At 61.4% G+C, this 25,743-nt stretch overlaps 1 protein-coding gene across 5 annotated transcripts; it reads left to right on the top strand.

The window, feature by feature from the left end:
• The first annotated feature begins 746 nt into the window (after positions 1–746).
• FAM53A (family with sequence similarity 53 member A) lies at positions 747–25,556 on the top strand. 5 transcript variants are annotated; one of them, XM_060298856.2, is made up of 6 exons: positions 747–796; positions 1,501–1,689; positions 11,214–11,461; positions 14,430–14,484; positions 15,743–16,452; positions 24,100–25,556. In XM_060298856.2, the coding sequence occupies exons 3-6, from the start codon at positions 11,384–11,386 to the stop codon at positions 24,391–24,393; spliced, it is 1,137 nt and encodes a 378-aa protein (XP_060154839.1). In that variant the 5' UTR covers positions 747–796; positions 1,501–1,689; positions 11,214–11,383; the 3' UTR covers positions 24,394–25,556. The 5 variants fall into 5 exon arrangements, with proteins under 5 accessions (XP_060154839.1, XP_060154842.1, XP_060154840.1 ...); XM_060298859.2 differs by lacking the exon at positions 747–796 and adding an exon at positions 853–1,364 and having other exon boundaries at positions 1,501–1,606; XM_060298857.2 differs by lacking the exon at positions 747–796 and adding an exon at positions 853–1,364.
• Positions 25,557–25,743: the final 187 nt, after the last annotated feature.

The following is a 25,743-nucleotide window of genomic DNA, read 5'->3' as shown; positions in this document are numbered from 1 at the left end:
AGGTCCGGTCTCAGCCGCCACTGTGCTCGGACGAAGGCCCACCCTTCTCTCCTGCCAGGAGCGCTAACCACGGTCTCTGAGCCCCTGCCGCCCTGCCGGTCGCACAGGGCGGAGTCGCCGGGAGACCGGAGAAGGCAAGAGACTTGCTCGAGGTCACACAGCGGGTCATAGGCAGGGCGCGGTGGGCGGCGAGGCCGAACCAGGGCTCCGGGCCGTACGGTGTGGGGAGTGGGGACCCCGAACGGCCGGGCCGCCGGCGGGGCCGAGCCCTTCGCGCCGGGCAGGCCACTCGCCCCTGCGCCGAGCGTGCCCTCCCGCTGCCTTAGGTCGCCGTCGCCGCCCGCCTTCGCCTTCCTGGACACTGGCTCACGCCCACCCCCCGAAGACGCGCAGGTACGTGTGTGGGTGTGGCCCCGACCCCGGGGCCAGCACGGCGCACGCGCCGTTCGCCCGCCCGCCGCGGAAACAAGCCCCGGCATGCGTAGGCCCTGCCCCCTCGGCTGAAACCCCGCCCCACCAGGCACGCCCCTTCCGCCGTAAGTCCCCGCCCACCCGCCGACCGAGGTACCGCCCCCACGACATAGGCCCCGCCTCTCATGCGCTCGGAGCGGCGCGGCTGTGGGAAGGCGAGTGCCGGCCAGCTGATGGGCGGGGCGGTGGCGCGGGGCGGTGCCTGTGTCGTGGGGGCGGGGCGCCGGCCGCGGTCCTGTTGCCTCTGAGGCGCGACGTCCTTTGAGGGAGGAGCGCGGCCTGAGGGCCGGCGCCTCCCTCGTTCAGCCCGCCCGGCCGAGCTCAGGTGCAGGGCCCGGCGTGGCCCGCGAGAACCCGGGGCGTGCGTGCGCGCACCCGGGGCCGTGCGTGCGCCCGCCCGCGCGGGGGCGCGCGTGAACTTGGGCCAGAGGGTGCCCGCTCCTGTCAGCGCGCTCAGCCCGGCCCGCGCGGCCCGATGCTTTTCCACTCGCGTCGGTGCCGAGCGTTTTCGCCGCTGCACACGGAGAGCGCGGCGGGCGGGTCGCTGAGGGCGCGGGGACCCGGGGGCTCGCGACCTGGGGTTGGGACTCCTGCCGCGCGCACCACCCCCGGACCGGCCCGGGCCCCGGGCCCCCCACTCCCCGGTCCCCCTGCACCCCAAGACCCTGCCCACCTCGGGGCCCCCTGCGCGCCCCAAGAGCCCCGGGCCCCGGGCCCCCTGCGCCCCGAGAGCTCCGCGCACCCCGGGACCCCCGCGCGCCCCGAGAATCCCTGGCCTTGGGACTCCTGCGCCCCGGAATCCCTGCTCCCCAAGAGCCCCGCGCCCCGGGACCCCCGCGCGCCCCGAGAGCCTGCGCACCCGGGACCCCGTACACTCTACGCGCCCTTTGGCTGTAAGGGGCCCTGCCTGGGGCGCGCTGCCACTTGCTGAACCGACTTTGGGTGTCGCCTTTGCGAGCTGTCGTCGTTCCGGTACCGAGACGCGCGGCCTGAGCGGTTCCCGAGACTCATGTGCCTGTCATCTTGCAGCGAGAGAGAAGCAGGAAGTTGGACGTGATAAACTGTGCGTCAAGGGAGCCCAAAGGTGGACCCGCACGACGAGGGAGACCAGACCCTCCCCGGCGAACTGTGGAAGGTGATTGGAAGTGGATTCCGAAGCTGCTTTCTCTGCATAGACGAGGGTTGAGTCTCTCAGACTTTTCCTGGGAGTGGAGAGAGGTGCGTTAGGTAGAGAGTGTTTTTCTTTATTTCTGCTTTATTTTCCCTTTACTCCAAGTACAGCCGCAGATCTGAAGTGTTATGTCTGTGTTAAATTGACTCCAGTTGTTTGCATTTGGTCACGGGCTACCTGTACTTGACTCTAAGCTTCCACAACTTTACAATTCTTTTTAACTCAGTCACTCACTACTTAATTGAGTATAGGATGACCTCTCTGTATTGAGCGCTTTTCTAGATAGGTTAGTTTGACTTCAAGAATGGCTTCAGTTTCACAATACTTATGAAATTTAACTTGAGCTTATAGGTTCTGCTTCTTCATCTCACTGTCTTATCAAAGCAGGTCCGGACAGGGAAGCGCAGCCTTAGCAGTCTGATGGCAGAAGGCCGGGAAACAGTTTGATTTTGAAGTTCTGGAATATTACCCCCCAGTTGAAATTGAGATAGCAGTTGGTTAGGAACAGTGGCTTTTCTTTAAACTGGTCTCCTCCCATGGTTCACTGTCCAGAGAACCATTAGACCTTGGTTAAGGATCACGGGTGGGTGGCACGTGTGGTGTAAAGGGTTTGCTCTTTGGGTGGATCCCTACATTTTTTTGACTGACTTTGGATTTGGGGAGAGGAGAGGCGTTCTTGTAGCTGCTGGGAATGTGTAATGGAGAGGCTGCCAACGTTATTGTCTTTTTTTTCCTTTTTAAGTGGGTGCATCAGGACCTTTCCTGGTTATGGAGACATTTGCTCATGCACACCTGGGTGCACAGGGAGCAGGCACATAGGAGGCCTGTTTGTTTGCTGGTAGATAAAAGAACCAGGGCAACAGTCCGGTGTTTTTTGTTTATTTTTGCGGTACGCGGGCCTCTCACTGCTGTGGCCTCTCCTGTTGCGGAGCACAGGCTCCGGACGTGCAGGCTCAGCGGCCACGGCTCATGGGCCCCGCCGCTCTGCGGCATGTGGGATCCTCCCGGACCGGGGCACGAACCCGCGTCCCCTGCATCGGCAGGCGGACTCCCAACCACTGCACCACCAGGGAAGCCCCAGTCTGGTGTTTTTTACAGGTGCATTGCAGACATTCAAAAACAACTTTTTTTTTTTTTTAAAGCAAATTAAAATTTTTATATAAACTCTTTTGGCTTTTTCTGCTGTAATATTTTTGAAAGGCAAGTGGACTTTGACAGTCTTTTAAGCGTTTGTTATAAGTGGTCGTAATTTAACACGTGTGCCGGGGACCCAGCACCTTCATGCGCGTTCCTTAATTTGATTCCTTGCAGCCTCATGATCTGGCTGGTCTTTCCCAGAGAGGTGACGTCACGGACCTGGGAGAGCCCAGCTCGAAGCAGGCCCGCCAGGGTCTGACCCTGGGTCTTCTGTCCAGCCGATCAGAGCCCACCCTACATCCTTTCTCAGAACGAACTTTCTGGGTGTGGTGTCTGTTCTGCAGCGTGGTGCACTCTGCACGCACTAGCAGGGAGGTAACGGTCATAGTCTCCTTTTTATTGATATCATGTAAGTTTCTTCTCTTTGTTGCCTTGCAAAGGTCACAGTTCAAACATGGTTTCCGGGCAACTTTAAACTAAAACTCCTGTTGTCTAAACCCTCCAGTTGTGTATTTTAATATTAGCAAGATGTTGGTTAGTTAGGACAGGTGATTTCTGTCTTCTTTTCTCGTTTTGTTTTGAAGTCTTTTCGAAAAGACTTTGGTGGCCTTGCGCACAGTTTTTCGGTGGCACTGACACAGGGCTGTCTTTGCCTCAGACTTTCCCAGGGGTCATGAGTGTGGCACCGAATGTGCCCTGTTAGGGAAAGCACCGAACCCCTGACGTGGACTCGTACCCCAGACCCCGCCAACTGAAAATCATCGGGCGTTTGCGGCGGCTGCAGTAACTTTTCCCTTGTGGCCTGTATGCAGCGTGGGGACATGGCCACTCCCCTTTCCTTCCCAGCCTCCATGTGATGCAGGAGTGGGGACCGTGACTGGCTCCAGCAGCTCGAGGGGGACGCTTGGCTCCCTTCGCTTTGCTAAGTGTCACTGCTTTGGTTACTATGACAGCACAACAAATTCACTCCAAAACTGGTGGCTTCCAACAGCAACGCTCATTTATTACTGCTCAGGGTCTCAGGGCCCGGAACTTGGAGGAGCTTGGCTGGCCGGGGGCTGGGGCTGAGCGTCCCTTCGGGGGACATCCTGGCTCCGGGGCTGGGAAGATGTGGGGAGCGGGGTGGCTGGCCTCTCCGTCACTGTGATCGCCCCGTGCGTGGTGCCTTCAGGGTGTGTCCCTAAAGGCACCAGGCCTCTGCAGCGCCCGGAGGTCACCTTGCCTCTGTCCGGTCGAGGGGCACCTCAGCTCCACCTTCTCCTGGGGGGCGCTGAGACCAGCACACAAACAGTGCTAGTTAATAACTCATGTCCAGTCAGGTTCCAAGTTTTGTTCGAGTGTTCTTGGTGAGAAAATGAAAGAAAATCTCTGAGAAGCTGGAGGTGGTGCCGCTGTGCCGGCCTCGAGCTTGTGACTGCACGACGCGCCTGGAGCTGGGGACACGCTGCTGGGTCTGCGGCGCCGGGGGCTCCGTGCTGTCTTTTCTGTGAAAACCCCGGAACCGATGCTTTTGGGTCTAAAGTGGCCTGGCTCTGGCCTCCCCGCGCTCTGGCACCACTGACTGAGCAGGTCCTGGAAACTTTTCTCCCCGTTTCGTGCTTCAGGAGCTGGCGGGGGAGCTGGAGCAGCCTGTCCAGAGCCCAGGCTCGGGCCCGGGGTCTGGGGTGCAGCCAGGGCTGGGTCCGGCTTGAGGGCTGGAGGGAGGCTGCATTTCCAGTGGCCCTGTCCCCCCGCCCCCAGCCCGGGCTGCTGCCGTCTGCAGCCTGCTGTCCACGCGGATCCACCTGTTCCTCCCCGAGTACCGGGTGGCCCTCGATGGAGATGCCGTGCAGGCCCCTCCCAGCGTGAAAGGGGAGCAGGGTGATGGGCACAGGGGACACCTCCGGCCTGAAGCTGAGTCCAGCTGAGCAGAGTTGGCTGAGGGAACCGAGACACTATAGCAGGGACAGGACGAAGAAACTGTTAGGAGGAGAGCCCTGTGCTGGGTCAGAGCCTCATAGATGAGCACACACGGAGGCTCACGGCGCTCAGAGGCGCGCCGGGGCCCTCGGGTTAAACAGGGGAGCAGAAATAAACATGTCACTGGAAGGCGTGGAAGATGAGGTGTTGGCCATTGTGGAAACAGATCGACAGCAACAAAAACGAGACAGAGACGGACGATCAGGGAGGGCCAGCCCAGGAGCGCAGCGCAGAGCACCGGCTGTCCCTGAAACAGACCAGGGGCAGGGGGGACGGGAGGGGCTCGGCAGTGACGCTGTCGAACCTCCGAGGCCCCAGTGGCTTGGGTTCCTGGTTAAGAAGACCCTGCTCAAGGCCCTGTGTATGTTTCCCGGCCCTGGGAGACAGAAGAGTCAGAAAGTCCGGCAGGCATCCAGGGAGGAGAGAAGGGGCGCGGGCATCACACGCCTGCCAGGCACCCTGCTCAGGAAGCCACAAGGTGAGGGTGAGGCCCAGGGCCCAGCTGGCCAGTGCCACTCTGGCCTGAGCAGAGGCCGGGGGTCCAGGAGCACACGGCCTAACGGTTGTCCTGACATCTTTGACCAAATGAAGCTTGCTTGCCGAGTTGATAATTCTTTGGGGGAGTTTGAGGGAAGAGTTTGTATCGGGCAGAAACTTTGGGTAGGAGAAAAAGGAGGCAATTATTAACCTGAGGAAACGGGCTCCCTGTGTGGCTCAGCTGGGGATGCTGTTTACAATGACAGAGTGATGTCGGTGATGACTTACGGAAGTGTTGGTGGGCCGCACTGGGAGGCTGGGAGGCGGGGGGGGGGGGGGCAGGGAGTTGGTGTGGGGACGTGCTGGCAAGACGTCAGCCCTGATGCTCCCCAAGTCAGAGACAACCAAGGACAGCTGTGCGCATGCACCGTCCAGCATGGACTCGGGGTACGAGTGCAGAGCTGCGGGGAAGTGCCCTGGCAGAGGCATTGCTGGTGCCCGTCCTCTGCATTACAGAAATGCAGCAGTGTTGGCTTTTAAACCTATGCGTTGCCGTGATATGATAGACGTGGCTTGTTGTAGGCTGAATTGTGTTGAAATCCTAAACCCCAGTGCCTTGGGAATAGGATTGTTGCATGTAATTAGTTAAGGTGAACTCATGCTGGAGGAGGGTGGCCCCTAATCCGAAACGACTGGTGTCCTTATAATAAGGGGGTTTCGGACACAGACACAGTGAGAGTGAGGCTGCCACAGGCCAAGGAGCTACCAGGAGCCGGGGCAGAGCCCGGAACAGACTCTTCCCTGGCGCCTTCAGGGGGAGCACAGCCTCCAGAGTCGGGAGACAGTAAGTGTCTGTTGCTTAAGCCCCCAGCGTGTGGCCGCCCTCAGACACTCATATGGCTTTACAAATGCTGTCTGACTCTATGTCAATAAACTGAAATGAAAAGAACAGAAAAGCAGAGCCACTTTGGCGCCCTTGTGGAGGGTGGAGTCCAGAGGATGAGATGGGCCAGAGCGGCCGGCCGAGAGGCCCTCAGAGTCTGGGTCGGGCCACGCGCGGGGCCGCCCGTTGGGCACTTACTGTGTGCGTGACACCCCTGGGCCTGGAGAGTGCCTGTGTGGGGACGTGAGGGGCCAGGAGGCCCAGAGTGAGGATTTTGGCCTCTGTCCCGCAGCCACGCAGGGTGTTTCTGGTGGTTGGAGCCCTGTGGCTACTTCTTGTTGCCAGCTGAGGGCTGCTGAGTGGACGGGAAGGGACAGCTTTGCTGCTGCGGCTGCCCAGGCTCACAGGGGTGGGCAGGGAGAGGAGCCCTGGGAGGTGGGCAGCCGGGTCACTGGTTTGCTTGTGAAGAAGGACCAGCGCCTTTGGAGGGAGGACAGCGGCTTTGAATTTCTCACGGTAGGAAAAGTGGCGAGGCGTCCACAATTGGGCCTCCTCTGCGGCGGGTCCGCCTGACACGGGAGGAGACTGTCCCCTGGTCAGGGGATGCTCCAGTGTGTGTGCGTGGGGTCTTGGAGCTTCTGAACTGGGGCTGTGGGTGGAGTCAAAGGTCACCTGTGCTTCCAGGGGTGCCGAGGAGCCCTGGCCACACGTCTGCCTCAGTCGTCCTAGGGCTTGTGGGACGGAGCCTCTGTTTCCCGGCCCTCAGCGCCCGGCCGGCAGGGCCGGTTAGTTCTCTCACGTCTGGCGTCTGCGTCCACCTGGGCCCCCAGGGTCCTGGGTTTGTCCCTCTGTCCTGGTACCTCCTGCTCAGATTTCAGTGTTGGCTCCATCGTCCTCCCAACAGGCCGCCCTGCCATGGATGGGGTCCTGCTCGCTTCCTTCTAGCACCTGCCACCAGCTGGCATTGTTCCCAAGGCGAGCTTGCCTCCCTCAGGGCCAGGACGCTGTCCTGAGCTGCTCCAGCCCCGGCTCATCATGCTGACCGTTGAGCAGGGACGTGCAGGGCATTATGCATTGTGCCCGTGAGGTTCCATCCTGATCGTTTGATTTCTTATAAGGGGAACTGGCGTGGCCTTGAGGGTTGACACAGTGTGTCCTTCCAAAAGGTCTGCTCAAGTCCTGACCCCACGACCTTTACATTAAGATGTAAATTAAGATATAGTCATACTGGGGACTTCCCTGGTGGCGCAGTGGTTAAGAATCCGCCTGCCAATGCAGGGGACCCAGGCTCGAGCCCTGGTCCAGGAGGATCCCACATGCCGCGGAGCCACTAAGCCCATGTGCCTCAACTACTGAGCCTGCACTCTGGAGGCCGTGAGCCACAACTACTGAAGCCCGGGCACCTAGAGCCCGTGCACCACAACGGAGAGTAGACCCCGCTCACCACAGCTAGAGAAACCCTGAGCGCAGCAAAGAAGACCCGACACGGCCAAAAATAAATAAATATTTTTAAAAAAGGAGAAAAAAAAGATGTAGTCATGCTGGATTAGGGTGGACCTCAACCCAATCACTGGTGTCCTGATAAGAGGAGATACAGAGATACAGGACACACAGGAGAGGCTGCCTGAGGATGGAGGCGGAGGTGGGTGTGATGCCGACACAACCAAGGATGCCAAGGACCGCTGGCCACCACCAGAGGCTGGGAGGGAGACAGGGAGCGGATCCCCCCTTGGAGGCCCCAGGAGGAGCCAACCCTGCCGACACCTCGACTTCTGGCTTTGGGTCTCAGAACCCGGAGGAAGTAGGTTTCTGCTGTCCTAAGCCCCCCGTTTTCGGTTCTTCATGGGGGCAGCTCCGGGGAGCTGGGATTTGAATCTGCATATTAACAACTGTGAGTGGCACGCGTTCCTTCCCCAAGACGACAATGAAAACGTTACCCAGGACGGTCGTTCTCCTCTGCCCGGTGCTCAGCCCCCACCCCCAGCCCCGGGCGGGCAGCTGGGCGTCCCCACTGGGCGTCTCTCGCTTTGTCCGCAGCTGCTGCGCCCTGCGCGCACCGGCCCGCAGCAGCCGGGAGCCGTGTTTGCGCTGACACTGTTTTGTTGTCTTTCTTGCACGTCTGCAGTGGTGGCGGAGGACCATTCCACGTGGAAGCTGGCCGTGCCCCCTGGGGGCCGCGTGGCTCCTGGCGTCCGTGTCGGACGTGGCGCAGCGCGAGGGTCGGATCGGGACCCGAGGTGCTGGCTCTGACCGCTGTGCTGATGCAGATGTCAGGCGTTGTCCCCTGGAGCCCTTTTTCTGACCCAGGACCTCGTGTCCTCCCAGGGTCGTCAGCAGGGCAGGACTCCCTCGTGTGCGTCTCTCCCGGCCCTGACACTGCTGATCGCTGCCCGTCACTTCGCACAGTTCACCTCATTTGGGTTTGTCTGACTTTTCCTCACAGCTAAATCCAGCTTCTGTGTTTCTGACAGGAATCCCGTGTCCCATGCTGTCACTATGCCCTGGAACAGGCTGTGCTCACCTTGGCCTCTGGCTTTCGCGGTGGCCTCCAGGCTCCTGTGCTGTGAGGTCCACGACGGAGAGCCTTGCAGGGAGACCCTTGGGGGCCCCATGAGGCCTCCAGGCTCCTGTGCTGTGCGGTCCATGATGTGCCTTGCAGGGAGACCCTTGGGGGCCCCATGAGGCCTCCAGGCTCCTGTGCTGTGCGGTCCATGATGTGCCTTGCAGGGAGACCCTTGGGGGCCCCGTGAGGCCTCCAGGCTTCTGTGCTGTGTGGTCCACGACGGAGAGCCTTGCAGGGAGACCCTTTGGGGCCTTGTGAGGCCTGCAGGCTCCTGTGCTGTGTGGTTCATGACGGAGTGCCTTGCAGGGAGACCCTTTGGGGCCCCGTGATACCCTGCCTCTCCCCGTGCTTCCACCCACTGGCTTTAGCTTCAGCGATGATTCTTGCCTGGAACTTTATGCGGTGCTTTTCAGGTGGTGATTTAAAAGACATTCCGTCCTTCCATCTACATGTCTTAGTTGGCATTCTACCAAAAGGAAGAGCTTCCCCCTCCCCAATTTCCTTACCTTTTCAATTATTATTTATTTATTTATTTTGCAGTACGTGGGTCTCTCACTGTTGTGGCCTCTCCCGTGGCGGAGCACAGGCTCCGGACGCGCAGGCTCAGCGGCCATGGCTCACGGAACCAGCCGCTCCGCGGCATGTGGGATCTTCCCGGACCGGGGCACGAACACGTGTCCCCTGCATCGGCAGGCGGACTCTCAACCACTGCGCCACCAGGGAAGCCCACCTTTTCAATTATTTATTTCAGCGTGGATTTGTGCATCTTATTTTTTCTGTGGAGTATAGTCCACTTGCCTCGTTCGCTTCGCAGCTGCCCTGGGGGCCCTGTCACCACTCTCTGCTCCTGTCCTGATGCTCTGGCACCTGGAGATGCCCCAGCCTCCTCTGGTCGTTTCCCTGCCCCAGCCCTGGACATCAGCCATCTCTCCAAGGACCGTGGGGCCTGTTTTTAAAGTACTAGTTGTTTTATTTTTTTCAAATTTTGCCGTGGCTGCTGTTCCCTTTCTAGGGTTTTGTGTGCCGTGTGCCACGAAGAGGGTTTGACAGGAGGGTCTGAGAGACCCCCGAGCGGTCGGCTCGGGGCAGAGGGCAGAGGAGGACGCTGCCCCCTTGCCGGCTGTCAGAGGGCAGTGCCGTGGGCGTCGGGGGGTTGCAGCAAGGGAGGCTGGTCTGTCACGTGTCGGGATGAAGGGGCCCTCGTAAAGCCCCTCTCCTGTGAGGGGTTTCTGAGTGGGGCCCAGGTGGCTTTGTGGGGAGCGGCAGGGGGAGCTGTTCTGCGGCTTGGCTGGCCCTGCCCAGGGACTGGGGGCTGGCGGTGGGCGTGTGGTGTGGCCACAGCTCTGATCCGGTTCCCGGGTTCGCACGCATTGAAGCAGAGCCACTGCCGGTGCAGAGCTGCCCCCTGGGGAACTGCTGGCCCTGACCCTCCCGTCTGGGCCTTGGGGTCCCCGGCTGTGCTGGAAGAGGTGGCCATCTCTACTTAGGACGGGGAGCCCAGGGCTGCTGTCAGCGCCAAGCATGCTGGGTGCTGAAGACCCCGTGGACGGGCTTCAGGCTGAGGGGCACAGACGTGGGCGCTGTGGATGGAGAGCAGCTCTCCTGGCCTAGAACCAGTCCTGGGTGTGGATGGGGCCTCTGGTCGGGGCGAGCTCACGGCCTCTGGGGGGCAGTTAGGAGCCGGGCTCTGAAGATTATGGAGGTTCCATCACTGCTGTCATGTTTAATTTCCAACAGCTCTTTGAGTTTCCTCTAAATGTTCACTTTTAGCGATCTTACTGTGTAGATACAGCGCCTTCTCACTTGGAAGCTCTCGTCCTCTGGTGTCATCTGTTTTCTCCAGTTGCTGGGGTCTTCCTGTCTGTCCGCCTCTGTCTGTGGCTTCCTGGGCTGGGGGCCCTCAGCAGCTGCTCACGGGCGGCAGCGGGCCACTGAGAAGGGGGTGCCTGCATGGCGGGCGGGTGGCCGGCCCTCTCCCGTCAGCGTCTGCGGGGAGCCGGGTCCTCCGAGTGTCCCCCCCGGGCCGCCGCCAGCTGGGTCTGCTGCCAACTCTGCACCCCCGCCCCCCTCCCAGGAGGGAACCCCAGCTTCAGTTGGGGGCGGGGCTCTCACTGGCCAGGTGGGGCGGAGGGGTGTCTAACTGCTGCGGTCAGTGGTCAGCAGTGGCTGGTCAGCGGCCAGGTGGGTCCAGCCGTTCATGGCCAGCTCGTTTCCGGGGTCTCGCTGCCGCTGGCTGAGGACTAGGTTTCCAGCAGCTTCTCGAGTCCGAAGCGTGGCGGTCACGCCTCCTCCCGGCTGGCGCCTGTGTTTGGAGCAGGGGTGGGGAGGCCTCCCTCGCCGGCTCTCATGCGTGTCCACCTGCCATCCTTCACCCAGACCGCTGCTTTTATTACATTTTCCAGGAGAGAGCTCTTGTGGTAGTTTTCACGCGGGAGGGTCTTTGTTAGGCAGCGAGATCAGAATATTCACACACGCAGTCCTGGCGGGTGACAGAGTCATTAGCTGAATGGCTTTGCCTGTAATCCTTATGATGGTTTGTTTCTCTTTGCCAGAAACAGGCACGAGCCTCTGAAGAACCCTTGGGAATGGATCGCTCGTCTTTAAAATGGAAACGTACCCTTGAGGGTTAGCTCAGAGCCAGCAGCGGCCCGGGCCTCCTGAAGCCTGATGTTCCAGAACCCCAGGGCCTGTCGGCGCGGACAGAGGGCACGGGCCCCAGACCATGGTCACCCTCATCACTGAGAAGCTGCAGAACCAGAGCCTGGATGACCTTGCCCGCAAGAGCTACGATGCTGGCCCGGTGAGCTGCCCGGCCCGTGTTGGGGGCCGCTGCCTGGGCTGGGCCCCAGCTGGGGGAGAGGATGGGGGGAGGTGAGGAGGGAGGGGCAGTGTCCCAGGGAGGCTGCGGCGCCTTCGCAGCCCCCAGAGCCCGTCAGCGTCGTGATGGTGGGTCCTCAGCCTCATTAAAAACAAACTTGGAAAGCCTAAGTTACACATAGACGCGTACGGTCCTGGGCGCTGAGTGGGCAAACGCCCACCCTGGTCGGCAGCCGGGCCCACCAGACGCTGCCCGTGCCTCCGGGCGCCGCCCCTCCTGAGAGCTCCTCTTGAATTCTGTCTCTGTGGCTTAGCTTTGCCCGAGGTGGAGCCGATTTCTGGGGCCGTGTTGCCATGACCTTCAGCTCACACCCTGCCTGGTTAAACTGGAGTCCGGAGGGAGGCGGCTGAGCGTCCGCACCTGCCTGGTGCTGGGGGCCGTGCCTGAGCGTCTCCCCGGGCGGGTGCTCAGCGCCGTCGTGTCGCCCGCACCCAGCCTTTGGCCTGTTGTCGCCGGTGGTGTCCTGCAGGGAAGGGGGCACGCGAGTGGGTTTCGCTGTAGAGAGAGCATGACAAGAAAAGTCCCACTTAGAACTCTTCCCGTTGTGACACATCATTTCACCTTGTGTGACTTCCCCACACGTCCTCCTGTACAGGATGCGCGTGTGTGGGAAATAGTGCCTTTCTGTACCAGTGGGCGTTTCACTGAGCTCCTGGTGAGGCTCGCTGACGCGTCCGTGGGGTTCCTGTGCTGTGGGTGCATAGACGTGGCTTAGAGCACCTGCTCTAACATTCACTTAAAAAAAAAAAAGAGGAGGGAATTCCCTGGTGGCCTAGTGGTTGGAATTGGGCGCTTTGACTGCCCCAGGGCCTCTGTTCAGGGAACTGAGATCCTGCTAGCTGCGCAGCCAGAAAAAGAAAGAAAATAAGAGTGTAATTTACATAGCGAAAGACACAATTCAGTGTCTCTTTCTGAGCAAGAAAGTCCCCGTCATCTCTATCACTGTTTGATTTTGGGCTCGGGGCACTCCAGAGAGCAGGGCAGCTGTTCTCGATGCTGGGGTCGAGGCGAAGCAGATGATGTGCTGGGGACAAGTAGAGTGAGGAGGGGTGTTGGGAGTTGACACAGGGCTGGAATTTGGTGGAGCAGAGGCTGTGGGCGGTGAGCCAGCTGGAGCCTGGGCCGGACGCGGGAGTGAGAGGGTAGCAGGGCCCACAGGCCCCAGAGCTTGGTGGGGACGCAAGCCCTGTGGGGACAGGAGCCGGTGGGGACACGAGCCTGGTGGGGACAGGTGCTTGGCGTCCGTTCTCAGTGAGGGCCAGGGCGAGAGCAGAGGCCATGACTCGGGTCAGGGGAGCAGGCCCCCTCTGCTGCAGGGCTGTGCTGGGGGCCTGGGAAGGGTGCCAGGTGGAGGAGTGAGGGGGGGTGCAAGGTCAGGGAGGGTCAGCGTGTGCTGGCCCCCGTGGACGTAGCCTCAGCGTGCTGTGTGTGTCCTCCAGCACGTCCGGCCGTGCAGGTATAGTTGGGTTGGCAGAGAGCTCAGCTTTTAAAGCCTTGAGTTTAAAAAATACTTTTTTATTGAGGTGTACGTTTCATCTAGTGAAATGTGCAGATGGGGTTTGGTGTGGATTGGGTGGGTTTTCCAGTCGTGTGCGCGGTAACCTTGTCACTGTCACTGCAAACCTCTCCACTGCCCCGGGAGGTCCCCTGTGGCCCCACGTGGCTTTGCTGTCCCAGAAGTGCCGACATGCAGCGTGTACTCCTGGAGACTGGCTTCTCCACTCAAGGCGAGTGAGCGCCCCTGGGTTCACTGTGTGGACGGCGCATCAGGAGCTGTTCCTTTACTCTGTTGAATGGTCCGCGTCTCCTGTTGCCAGGCACTTGGGATGTGTCCACGACTGGCTGTTAAGAATGACACCGCTGACTGCGTTCGCGTGCAGGCCTCTTGTGGAAGTCTGTTCCCACTGTGTTAAGCGAAGGCCTGCCCAGAGGCCCGTCAGTGCCCCAGCCGTGCCGTCTCCCTGGTCGGGAATGGTGGCGTCTGCTCACGACTCTGACCGCCTGTCCCTGATGACCAGTGAGATCAGGGCCATTTCCTGTACTTACTGGGTGTCTGTATGTCCTTTTTGCTGTCCTTTTGCTCATCTTTCTCTTGGGTTGTGTGCATTTTTCTCACTGGTTTGTAGGAACTCTTTGTATATTCTGGATACGAGTCTTTTCTTGGATGTGTGTTTTGGCAGTACTTTCTCTTATCCCATGGTTTGCCTTGTCACTTTCTTTCTTTTTTTAAAAAACTTTTATTTACTTTTGGCTGCGTTGGGTCTCATTGCTGCACGTGGGCTTTCTCTAGTTGCGGCGAGCAGGGGCTGCTCTTCGTTGTAGTGCGTGGGCTTCTCATTGCGGTGGCTTCTCTTGTTGTGGTGCACAGGCTCTAGGCTCACAGGCTTCAGTAGTTGCAGCATGCAGGCTCAGTAGTTGTGGCACATGGGCCCTAGAGCGCACGAGCTTCAGTAGTTGCGGCGCATGGGCTCTAGTGCATGCGGGCTTCAGTAGTTGTGGCTCACGGGCTTTAGAGCGCAGGCTCAGTAGTTGTGGCACACAGGCTTAGTTGCTGCGTGGCATGTGGGATCTTTCTGGACCAGGGATTGAACCCGTGTCCCCTGCATTGGCAGGCGGATTCTTAACCACTGCGCCACCAGGGAAGTCTGCTTGTGGCTCTCTATGTCCTTTACTTAACTGAATAATTGTGAGACTTTTAAAAATCCTGATTAAGAAAAGAAATGTATTCCGGGGCCCACGTTTTTCTTTTTAATCACCAAGAAGGACAGTGTTGGGGACAAACAAGTTTATTGCAGGGATAAAAACACAGGCCTGTTTCTTGAGTTGGAACTCTTTCTGAATCCGCATGTGTAAACCCACAGTACTGAAACTTCTTTCTCTTCACTTTCAGTATTCTGCCCAGAAACTGAACACAAGTGGCCACTCGTTCCCTTCTGAGACCGACGGTAAGTATTTAAAAGCGCCAGCGGGTCTTTCTGGGCTGCTGTGGGCCAGGACCCCGTGAGCAGGGCCGGACGGGGAGGCTGACACGGAGCGCGGGGCCCCTGCTGCGCCCCCTCCTCTGCTGGCCTCTCCCTCTTCTGGGCAGCGGTACGGGTTGGAGAGCTTCCTTTCTGGAAGCGGCCTGGCAGTGCAGACCTGAAAGGCCCGCCCGGTGGGGTCTTGTGGCCACCAGGGAAAGGACGGGGGTCCGGCGGTACACACGGCCTGTGCCGCAGCGCTGGTGTGGCGCACACCCGGCCAGTGGTGGGAGCCGGGGTTGTGCGTGCCTGGAGGGCCTGGGTCTGCCGGACCCCTTCCCTGCACCGCACGCCCCTGCCACGTGTGCCCTGTGGTCTGAATGGGCCTAGGAGGCTTGGCCGCCCGAGCGTAAGTCTGTTTGCGTGAGTGTGAGTGTGGGCGCCGTGGCCCCTGTGACGAACCGTGGCTGGTGTCCGTGGTCGCAGTGAGGTGCTAGTGGTGCGACTTCAGGCCGGACAGTCCAAGTGGCATCCAGGTCTTCCCCTGCGGCCCTGCTCACCTCCACGGGGACGCTGTGCTCGGCTCCCTCCAGGCTGCTCAGGTGCAGCTGTCACCAGGGTCTCGGGTGGTACGGGCCCACACGTGGCCCTGGGCACCGTCTCCGTCCCACACAGGGCCAGTCCTGGCTCGGAGCCCCTCGGGCTTCCCGTAGGCCACGGAGCCAGCCCTGCCGTCCTTTCTGACTGACTGTGCGTCCTCGTGACCCGGGGTCACCTAGGGCCTTTGCGTGTGCCTCTCCCAGCGGCGGGTCCTGGCCTCCATGCCAAGGCCCCTGAGCTGGGGGTGACCACAGAGCAGCTGGGCTGGAGGGGCTGCTAGCCGCCCCCGGGCCAGGTCATCAGGGCTCTGGGCTCCCCCAGCCCTGGCCCCACTCCCCTGGCTGCCCCCGTGCCCAGGTATGCTGCCTGCGTGAGCCCATCTGTGTCGAGCTGCTGACCCCTGTACGCTCGGCCTCTCGAGTGACCCTCATGCCCCCGTCTGATGACGAGGAAGCTGGGTCTGTGGTGTCAGGTTCCCCGTGCCCCTAGGCGTCCCCACCGTGGTGTGAGCTGCGACTGTGCAGGGCAGGGGCGGGGGGGAGGGGCATCCCACGAGCAGGACTGGGCCCACCCTGAGGCCAGGTAGGGCTGAGGGTGCGGGGGGCGTGCGCCCCTCACCCGTCTCTCCTTCGTGTTTCCCCAGAAGACAAGCACCCCTGGAAGGTCGTCGGTGGAGGACAGCCCGTTGGAAGCCAGGGGGCCGCGGGCCCTGCCATCCCCTTCCCTCCTGGCCCCTGCAGTCCGAGCGCCAGCCTGGGTGCGGTCAGTGCCAGGGACCTCAGGGACGGCGCAGGGCCGCCCTCAGCACCCCCCACCAAGCGACACTGCCGCTCCCTGTCGGAGCCCGACGAGCTGGCGCGCTGCCGGTCCCCGTGGCGCCCCGGTGGCTCCAGAGTCTGGGCTCCTGTCTCCAAGCGGCGCTGCCACAGTGGCGGGAGCGCCACGCTGCAGGCCGGGGGCGCCTGGTCGCCGGGCCGAGCCCTCCCCGCTGCCAGCTCCGCCTCACCCCCCGCGCCCCGGCCGGCCTCGGCTTTGGCCAGCAGCGGCCTCCTGGCCCTGGGCCCGGCTCGGCAACCCGCCGGACCTCGCTGGCCCTCGCCGCGCCGCCGCCTGTCCCTGTCACAGGAGCACCTGTTGCCAGTGGACGCGGCCCCACCCTCAGCGGGCAGCACGCCCGCGTCCACGCCCGCGTCCACGCCCGCGTCCACGCCCGAGCTGGGCCGCCGCCGGGGCCTGCTCCGCTGCCGCTCTCAGCCGTGTGTGCGCGCGGGCGGGAAGGGCCAGCGGAAGCGCAGGCGTGAGGAGGATGCCCGCTGGCCGCGCCCGGCCCTGGACTTCCTGAAAATGACGCGGGTGAGGCTCCCTCTTGCGTCCAGTGCAGGCGCCCCCTCCATGGGGCGGGGCGCTTATGGGGGGATCCGCCCCCCACGCGGGCCTGGGCTGCCCTTTGCAGGGTGGAGACAGGAGCCGTTGGTCAGGGCGTCGAGGCTGAGCGGGCGCCGTCCGCCACCAAGCCTTTCCTTGCCGTCCTTCGCGGAGCCCGCCACCAATGACGCCTCTTTGGAGAAGGTGTTGTTCAGAGTTTGGGTTGTGAACCAGCTTGAAGATTCTGGTGTCCGGGGTCACCTCCTGCCCCTCCCATGCTGTTTTCTGATCGCGGGCAGTTCAGAGCAGAGTTAAAGGAAAGAGCCGGTTTCCAGAGGTCTGACCTGTGCATCTTTGCAGGGGGACGGCAGGACCTTCTGGGGGTGCTGAGGAGCAAGGACGGGGCTCTGGCGTGAGAAAAGGGAGAGGACGGCCTGCCAGGCCCCCTCATCACAGAGGCGGCTGTGCCTGGGGTCCTGGCGGGGGCGCAGGAGCCCGCAGGGTGGGACTGAGGTCGCCGTGGTCCACAGAACCCAGGTGGGATCCAGGCTGCACGATGCCGTCTACACCCACTCTCGACTTCACTGTCAGCTTTACCTTTCCTGACTGGTGGGTTTTCTGGAAGGTTCTTCCCAGTGGTGGGGAGGGAGCTCCCAACCCACACTTGCTGGCTGTGAAGTTTCCGCGGAGAGCTGGGGTTTAGGAAGGGGGTGTTCCGCGCTTTGCCACATGCCGCGGAGGAAAGCTGGCCGTGAGCCCGATACGCACCCCCAGCTCCGAGTACTGCAGCGTCTGCAGGCCCCGAGGGGGCAGGACTGTGGGGACGTTCCCACCAGGGACTCCAGAGTAGGCAGGGGGAGCAGAGCAGGGGGAGCCCTCACTGCTGGGTGGGCGTGCCAACCCCTCAGACCAGGGAGGGGGCAGGGATAGGGTGAGGAGGAGGGTGTCAGGACCACTGACCACAGATGTGTGTGGACCCAGCCTGGCAACTCTCGGGTTGCTGAGCTCTGGGCCAAGCATGGTCGCGATCGCCTTGTGATGGAGAGGCTGCCGTGCAGGGCGGCTGGTGGGGGAGCAGAGAGGAGACGGGAGCTGGGGTGTGGGCAGGACAGGGACAAGCTTGGGGAGGGCAGAGGCTCCTCCTGTTACGGGTGCGTGGCTGTGGTCCTAGAGCTAGCTCCCCTGCGCCCCTACCACGCAATTCCCGGGCCCAGCAGTCTCGTCCTGTGTCCCCTTCCTTCTCCAGCCATTCTGCCCCAGGCTCCTGGCAACCTCTCTCGTGCTCATGGGTGTCTGCCTCTGATTCAACCCTGATGTCCCCAGCAGAGCCATCTCTGAAATGAAAGTATAAGATAGTGTATCAGTCATCTGTTGCCTCGTAACAAACAGCCCACATCTAGCAGTGGAAACAGCACACGTCTGTGCTATGTTCTCGTGGGTTGGGCACCCAGGAGCGGCTCAGCTGGCCGGTTCTGCTCAGGGACTCCCCGAGGTCACGGCCATGCTGTCGGCCAGGGCTGTGGGCACCTAAGGCTGGACTGGGGCTGGGGGAGCCACCTCCCAGCTCCCTCACGTGGCGGAGGTTTGGTGGGATTGCTGGAAAGCCATCTGGGCCTGGGGTGGATGTGGATTTAAACAGAGCCGCACCCACTTTCTCCAGTCAGGATCTAGTAGGGTTTTCTGTTTCTTCAGTTTGTTTTGAGTATTTCTGGGGACTTGTCTGTTACAGTCAAGGTTTCAGTTTTGGGTACAAAGTTGCTCATTGTACTTCTCAGGCCTTTAAAATTTGTAGTCTGTACTTTTTTATCTTTAATGTGAATGATGAAGTGTGTGTGGCTAGGAACATGGCAAACAGATCACAACGGCCACCTGTTGAAAAGCATCTGGTGAAGAACCTTCCCCCCGTGCCAGTTCAGATCCCCATTTTGAGGCGTGGGGTCAGTTCCGGGCCGGGTGCAGAGGTCAGTGCCCAAGCGGGCCCCGCAGCCAGTCGGCAGCCCCTCCGTCCCTCACCAGACGACGTGACTGTGACCTGTGTGGACTCACACCGCCTCTGAAACTGAATGCCTGGGTTTTCCCACCACACACCTGCTGTTGTCTGCAGACACCAGCCGAGTGTCCAACAACTCACTTCACTTCTGAGACGAACTACCTGGGGTTAGTGCAGACCCTGCAGGTCAAGGCTCAGCCCCACAAGACGGCCCCACTTCAGGCACCAGCCCCAAGTCCAGGGCCTCCTGTACCTATAAATAGGGGCTCCCACGACCCCTCCTCAGGGTCCATCATTTGCTATAATGGCTCACAGAACTCGGGAGAGCACCTTACTTACGACACCCGTTTATCATAAAGGCTTCAACACAGGAACTGCCAGTTGGAAGGGATGCATAGGGCAAGGCATAGGGAGGGCGCAGAACCTCCACACCCTCTCCAGGTGCACCACGCTCCCAGCACCTTGACGAGCTCACCTAGGAACCCCACCGTTGAGGGGATTTTATGGAGGTTTCGTTGCATCGGTGTGATTGATTAAGCCATTGGCCACTGGTGATTAACTGGGTCCCAGGAGGTGGAGGTGGGGTGGGCTGAAAGTCCGACCCTGGAATCCCAGGCTTCGTTCCGCTGGTGACCAGCCCCCATCCTGAGGCTGCTGCGGGGTCGAGTCGTGTTGGTGTGAACTCGGGTGTGGTTGGAAGGGGCTCCCCCGCCCCCGTCACTCAGGGAACCCCGAGGAGTTTAGAGCTCTGAACCAGGCACCCGCAAGAAGACCAAGTATGTTCCGTACTCCATCACGATGTTACAACGTACCTAGAAAACGCGATTATTTCAAACATCAGAGGCGAGTGGCGAGGTTCGGGCCTCCCTGCGTTTGGGGTGTGGGGCCTGTAGGGCGGCAGGCCCGCTGCGGCGCGCTGCGCGGGGAGCGAGCTGAGAGTGTCGTGGGTGTTTGCTGCGGGGCTGCTAGCGGGGGGGCCAAGCACCGTCTGCAGGAGTGACTTGAGTCCCTGGTCCCGGTCCCTCCCTTGGGCTGGCCGCGGTGGTCACTGGGCTCTGCGGGCGGCTGGGGCATAGAGGACCCGCCATCACCAGGCGTCCCCTCCGCGCAGGACGTCGCCTCGGGGAAATGCCCGTCGCTCAGCCTGGACACCTGGCGAATTCTGTCCGTTTGTACCTGGAGACCCCCAGGTTTCCTGTCCCTTAGTCCGTCTCCCTTCCACGAGGCTTCCTGGGCGCGGGAGGAGCCCCGAGAGGTCAGAGTGCACAGGCCCCTGGACACAGCGCTGGGGCTCCACGCTGTCGAAGGCCGGCTCCCGCCCGGGCCTGCCGCCCGCAGCTGCCCGGAGCCGCCAGGCCTGGGAGCTTGTTGGTCAGCTGGTTCCCACTGCTTTCTCACAGAAGCAGCCTCTTGGTTCTTGTCCTTATTTTTGTGTCATGCGCACAGTGCCTTAGAGATTGTGGCCGGAATGTGGCTGTGAGCTTTCCCTGGGGAGGGCCCCCCACGAGGCCAGGGCGCTGACGTGCCTCCCCAGTGGCCACAGGGGCGGCCGGGCCCTGACTCCCAAGTCTTGTGTGGATGTCACTGGGCCGGTGAGAGGGCGGGGGGCCCGGCACCGAGAGGTCAGGCAGTCGCGGCCTTTTCACGGCCTCCTGGACTGAGGGGGGCAGAGGGTGAGCAGGTGGGGCTGGGGGCCTCGCCCTGGCCGTCCGTCCACCAGCCCAGGGTGGGGGAGGGCACCATGGGAGGGTCCGGCAGAGGCGGGGAAGACCCGGGGCGGTGGTGGTTGACCTGCAGCTTCTGTATTTGTGAGGCTAGTTCCCTGTCCATGTGTTTCAAGTTCGTTTTCTGAGCAGCTCGTGTCTGCCTTTCATTTTGTCCTTTTTATTCGTGCTTTAGTTTCCCCCAAGTTGAATAAACAGACCGTGTCATGGTAGATGTACTCTGTCTAGTCTGCTTTAACCTGTTCGCTTCTCCCGATCGACTGTCGCATGAGCGTGTTGCTTTAGACGGACGTGGAAGGTGATGAATGTAAAAACCGCGCGTGGCGGGGACACCCATCTCTCTTGTGGAGGGGGCGCTGTGACCGCTGTGGGTGGCACTGTGGGTGGAGGTGTGCCCAGCGGCCTCGGGGCCACGCTCTCTCCCCTCTTCTGAGAAGGTCAGTGCCAGGGTCAGGCGAGGTGCCAGACACTCAGGGCCCAGGGCACGAGGCATGAGAGAGGCTGTGTTCGTAATGCCCCCGTGCCCTGTCGCTGAGGTCACCACGGGGCTCTCGCTGGTGAAATGAGGGTCCCCGGGCACTGCAGGCCGCCCAGCAGGAGACACCGCGGTGGTACCATCCTGGCTGTGCCACCTGGTGACGGACCCCCCGGCTGGTGTCTGGGCCTCCAGAGAGACCCAGAGACAGGTGGCCGTCCACTGCAGAGTGGACTCGCCAACCCCGAGAGCCAGGGGTCAGCCTTCCTTGTCACCATCTCTTTCGTGCACGGCTTCTTGAGGAAGGAGCGGGGTGGCATGGATTCAGAGGCCTTGCACGTCCTCTCCCGTTGCCCAGGACCGGCCCCTTCACACTCCAGACGCTGCCCTCAGCTTCCGGGCCCCGCACCATCCCGTCTGGTCCTGGTTCCCCAGTCTCCTCTCTGTCCTCCAAGCATTTCGTGAGGACAGACCTCGTGTGTCTGTGTTTGTCGGTTGTGCCGGGTCCTTGGGGGTCAGTCGGGTGCAGGGGGCCCCCGCATTGCTGGGGAGATGATTTCGGGGTGTGATATTCTTCAGTCTGCCTTCTGGGGCCCCCGGCCTCAGAGGGTGGGCCTCCTGACTGGTCCCCTCTTTCCCTTTGCCGGTTCACAGATGGAGGATCTTATCCCTGGGTGTTGGGGGTCTGGTTCTGGGGACGTTTTCTTTGTCTTGCATCGCCTGTTTCCTCCAAACTGCTTCCTCTTTTGGGTTGTCCTCACTGCTGCCTTACATAGAAGATGCTGTCCCCAGGTGTTTGGTAACGTTGGGACGCCTGCCTGCGTTTAAGCCGGGGACCCAAAAGCCGATCGGCGGCCCCATGTGCCTGGGTGTGGCCCTTCGGCCATGAGCTTTTTGTGGGGTGCTGGGACCCCCCAAGTCTTCACCCCCAGTTCCACAGGACAGGCCTCTTCCAGTGCTGCCTGGGGAGGCTGGGAGTCCAGACGGGGTGCCGACCCTCAGGCGGCCCCCGTTTCCGCATGTGTCCTGCTCGTGGTGGACAGCCCCATCCCCCCAGTCCTGTGGTGTCCACCGGGCCGGCCTCCGCCCGTGGTGGGTGAGGAGGGCCTTGGCTCGGCCAGATCGGCCACGGTGCGTGTCCAGGTTCCTCTCCTCGGCTGGAGCCCAGGCTGGACCTGCGCCTGGGTGCTGGGCTCCAGGGGCTCCGGGCAGCCGGAGGCTCCCGCCTGGGCTGTGGCCGTGGCCTGTGGGCAGGGCCAGCTCTGGTCTGGAGCATGGACTCCAGGGCTGTGCTTCCAGGAAGAGACCTGACGAGCCTGCGGCTGGGCCGGGCCGGCCGTTTGCTGGCAGGATGGTGTCAGTCTCACGGGGCCTCTTCGCTCCAGCCGCGGAGGGTTGAGCGCAAGCTCTGAGCCCGCGTCAGTTGGGTGGTCTGTGGTGGGCGCATCCCCCAGGCTGTTTTGCACACAAGGTGAAAGACCCTCTAAAACTGAGGGCCCCTGATTCAGAACTCCAAGTTTTGACCTTTGATTGTTTTTGTAAAATAAATAAATTTATTTATTTATTTATTTATGTTTAGCTGCGTTGGGTCTTCGTTGCTGCGCGCGGGCTTTCTCTAGTTGCGGCGAGCAGACCCTACTCTTCGTTGCGGTGCACAGCTTTTCATTGCGGGGGCTTCTCTTGTTGCGGAGCATGGGCTCTAGGTGTGCGGGCTTCAGTAGTTGTAGCACGTGAGCTCAGTAGTTGTGGCGCACGGGCTTAGTTGCCCCACCGCCTGTGGAATCTTCCTGGACCAGGGATCGAACCTGTGTCCTCTGCATTGGCAGGCGGTTTCCTAACCGCTGTGCCACCAGGGAAGTCCTGACCTTTGATTTTGAAAAGATATTTTCTGTTCATCTGCTTAGATGCAGGTCACCGTCAGACCAGAGCAGGACCGTCCGGCAGCGAGGGTCACACGTGTCAGGTCAGGCCCTCTGGAGCCTTGTGACGCCCCCTTTGGGCTCTTCAGTGTGGAGAGTCAGTGGCTTCGAGCTGTGCGTGGCCTGAGCCGGGAGTGTCCAGAGCTGCCGCATTCACGCTTGAGCCGCAGTTGTGGTCGTAGGCGGGCCTCCGTCCTGGCCACCGAGAGGACCTGTGGGCTGTGGTCCTCCCGCCAGCTGTCAGGTTACTACCGTCTGGGTAGGGCTTCGACTTCCATGCTGTGAATCAAAAGGAGAATTTTGTAGGTGGAGATGTGAGGAAGGACACGTCGGCTTCTGCTGCTGTGGGTGCAGGGCTGGGCCCGCCGTGCTGTGGGGTCTGCGTACAAAAGTGACCTTGACTGTGGCGTCCACCTTGATTTGAATGAAGGAGAAATTATCTCACGCGTCCTCATTTTGTGACCAGGGCTTGTGGCCAGTTGTCAGATCTTCAGGGACTTGACTCTTCAGTGTTACTTCTTGGCGGCTCACTCTTTCCAGTAGGACAACAGCCGAAATAAGGCCGTTGGTCTGGTGGAGCTGAGTGGCACCCCCGAAAGCGCTGGTTCCAGAGGGAGCTGCGTGTGTGGTTCTGGGGGGCCTGTTCCAGGGAGACGTGTGTCCAGGAGCCTGACCGCGGGAGGCCTGCGAGCACCCTTGCCCCGTGGCCGCCACCCCCACACACGTCGCCATGTAGGATTCTGCTAATGCCCTGAGAAGCCCCAAAACACGTGGTGACGTGTCTGCGGGGCAGGGTGGGCAGCCCAGGGGTGACGCCTGGACGCGCCGTGGACAGCACGTGGCGCTGCACGAAGCTGCAGGACCAGGAGTTCAGGGAGGGACCGGGGGCAGCGGCAGACCATCGGCAGAGCGGCTCTCAGCTGGGCGCTCTGGGCCGGCCGGCCTGGCGCAGGCCTCCCGCCAGGCTGGAGGGGGTGGAGGCTCAGGGGAGGCCCCCTGCGTAGGGTGTGCGTCTCAGGCGTTCTAAGGTGAGGACAGTTGTGGCGTGTCGGTGTTGAAAGCGGAACCATTGGAAGAGGGAGGGCTGAGGGGAGAGGAAGGTGGGCACCGGGGGTGGCTGTGGGGCTCGCCTGGTAGGAGCTGGGGGCCCTGGCGGGGGTCCCCCGAGGCAGGCTGTGGAGGCGGGCGCCGGCTGGGCTGACGAGCGGGGCCGTTGTTGCGCGAGGACCCCGGACCTCCGGCCAGTCCTTCCGCAGGTATTTGATGGGATCGTGGACACACCTCCGGCCTCGAGTCCCCGGGCCCTTGTCCCCCATGCGCCGGGTCTCAGTGGGGCCATGGCCCTGGGCAAGGCAGGGGCGCGGGCAGGCAGGGCTCTGAGAAAGTGGCCCCGAGGGTGGGAGGGCGTGTGGCGGGGCCCAGGGAACCGAGGACGCCTTCTGTGACCTCGGGGACCCCTCTTGGTGGGATGCCACCTCCCCTGTGGCCTCCTGGAGATGCTTCAAGCCTGTGTCTTTTCTGTTGCAGACGTTAAAAAATTCAAAAAGCCTTTGCTCCCTCGATTATGAAGACGAGGATGAGGAAGACGGCCAAGTGAAGACAGCCGTGTCCTCCCCGTGCGACCCGCACGGCCCCATGAGCACCGCTGCGCCCAGCCCCGGCGACGCCGGCCCCAGCCCGGGGGTCTGGCGGGGGTGGGTGGCCGGTGAGGGCGAGGGTGGGAGTGGCGGGGACCCAAGTGACTGGGACAGCGCTGGGGAGGAGGGCATCTTCCCCCTGGGCCGCGGCGAGCTGGACCTGGAGCAGATCGAGAACAACTGACCGGCAGGCGGGGGAGCCCCGGCTCTTCCCCGCGAACGCGCTGTTTTGAACTCGAGGTGTCGCTTTGATCCAGCCTTTCCTAAAGAAGTGTTCTGCGTTTTTACGGCGTTTACGGTTCCGAGAAAGCGTCTCTATTTTGAAGTGAATTTTCGTGAGGGCATTCTGTTAACAGGGTCTGTGCACAGACCCTGGGGTGGGTTTGTGTTCCTTTGGTGAAACGCCTGCTGTGAAGGGCACTGCGCGTGGTTCAGCTGCTCGGAAACACCGGGCGCGTGGCCGGCCCCTCTGTGGACGCGGTCGTCGTGTGCCGGGCTGTTTGGAGCAGGGCCGCGTCGCTGAGGACTTGGAACGGGCCGTGAGGACGTGGTCCTGGCAGCCCTGCTCTGTCACTTCAATAAAAGGCATTCATTTGCTTTGCGGTGTGGCTTCTGCCGCTCGCTTTCCTCCCCAGGTCACGTAGGCCTGGCTGGCCTCGCGTCTCTTTTTGTTCATTCTAACAATAAAATCATAGGCTTTCTACCAAACACGTTGATCCAAGGAACTTTGGGTAAGAGGAAGGATTTGCGATAGCCAAAGGAGACATTTATAATCTTTGGAGAAGTATTCTTGCTTTTCTTTCCTGAGAAAATGGTCGTGGGGCCCTGTTGTTAACTGGAAGCGCCTTCTGAACTGGTTTGGGCTTAGCTGGGGGCCGGGCAAGGCTGGGAAGTGTGCTCTTCCCCATGGGCCCCCCATTGGCCCTGCCCTGCGAGGTGGGGGGCAGGGTCTTTGAGCGCTGCGCGGCCGCCTGCCGGGCACCCACCCACCTCGTGCCTCTTGGGAAACTCAGCAGCACCTGTTCTGACACAGTTACTTGCAGAACTGAAGTGGCGGTAAAGGCTTCTTTTCCCATCAGTGTTGAAGAGGTCTTTCTTCTCTTAAAACCTCGGCGGCAGCCTGAGGGCCCCGCTGTCCTCAGAGGCACAGTTCGGCTCCTGGTTGCTCTCCTGGGGAAGTAGGGGGACGGATATCTGTGCCGCAGACAGATGCAGAGGGGCCTCCTGCCTTTTCTGAACAGTCCACGTGTCCAGTCAGAGGCCCCTGCCACTGGCTGGGCCCGTCTGGGGTGTCACCTGGACAGCGGGGATTTGGAAGCTGCCTGGGTTTTTTTTTTGTTTCTTTTTTTTTTTTTTTTTTGCGGTACGCGGGCCTCTCACTGTTGTGGCCTCTCCCGTTGCGGAGCACGGGCTCCGGACGTGCAGGCTCAGCGGCCATGGCTCACGGGCCCAGCTGCTCCGCGGCATGTGGGATCTTCCTGGACCGGGGCACGAACCCGCGTCCCCTGCATCGGCAGGCGGACTCTCAACCACT

Source organism: Globicephala melas, chromosome 5, assembly GCF_963455315.2.
Source record: "Globicephala melas chromosome 5, mGloMel1.2, whole genome shotgun sequence".
NCBI lineage: Eukaryota > Metazoa > Chordata > Mammalia > Artiodactyla > Delphinidae > Globicephala > Globicephala melas.
Note: the sequence above shows the minus strand (reverse complement) of the source record. Positions and strands in the feature narration are given on the sequence as shown.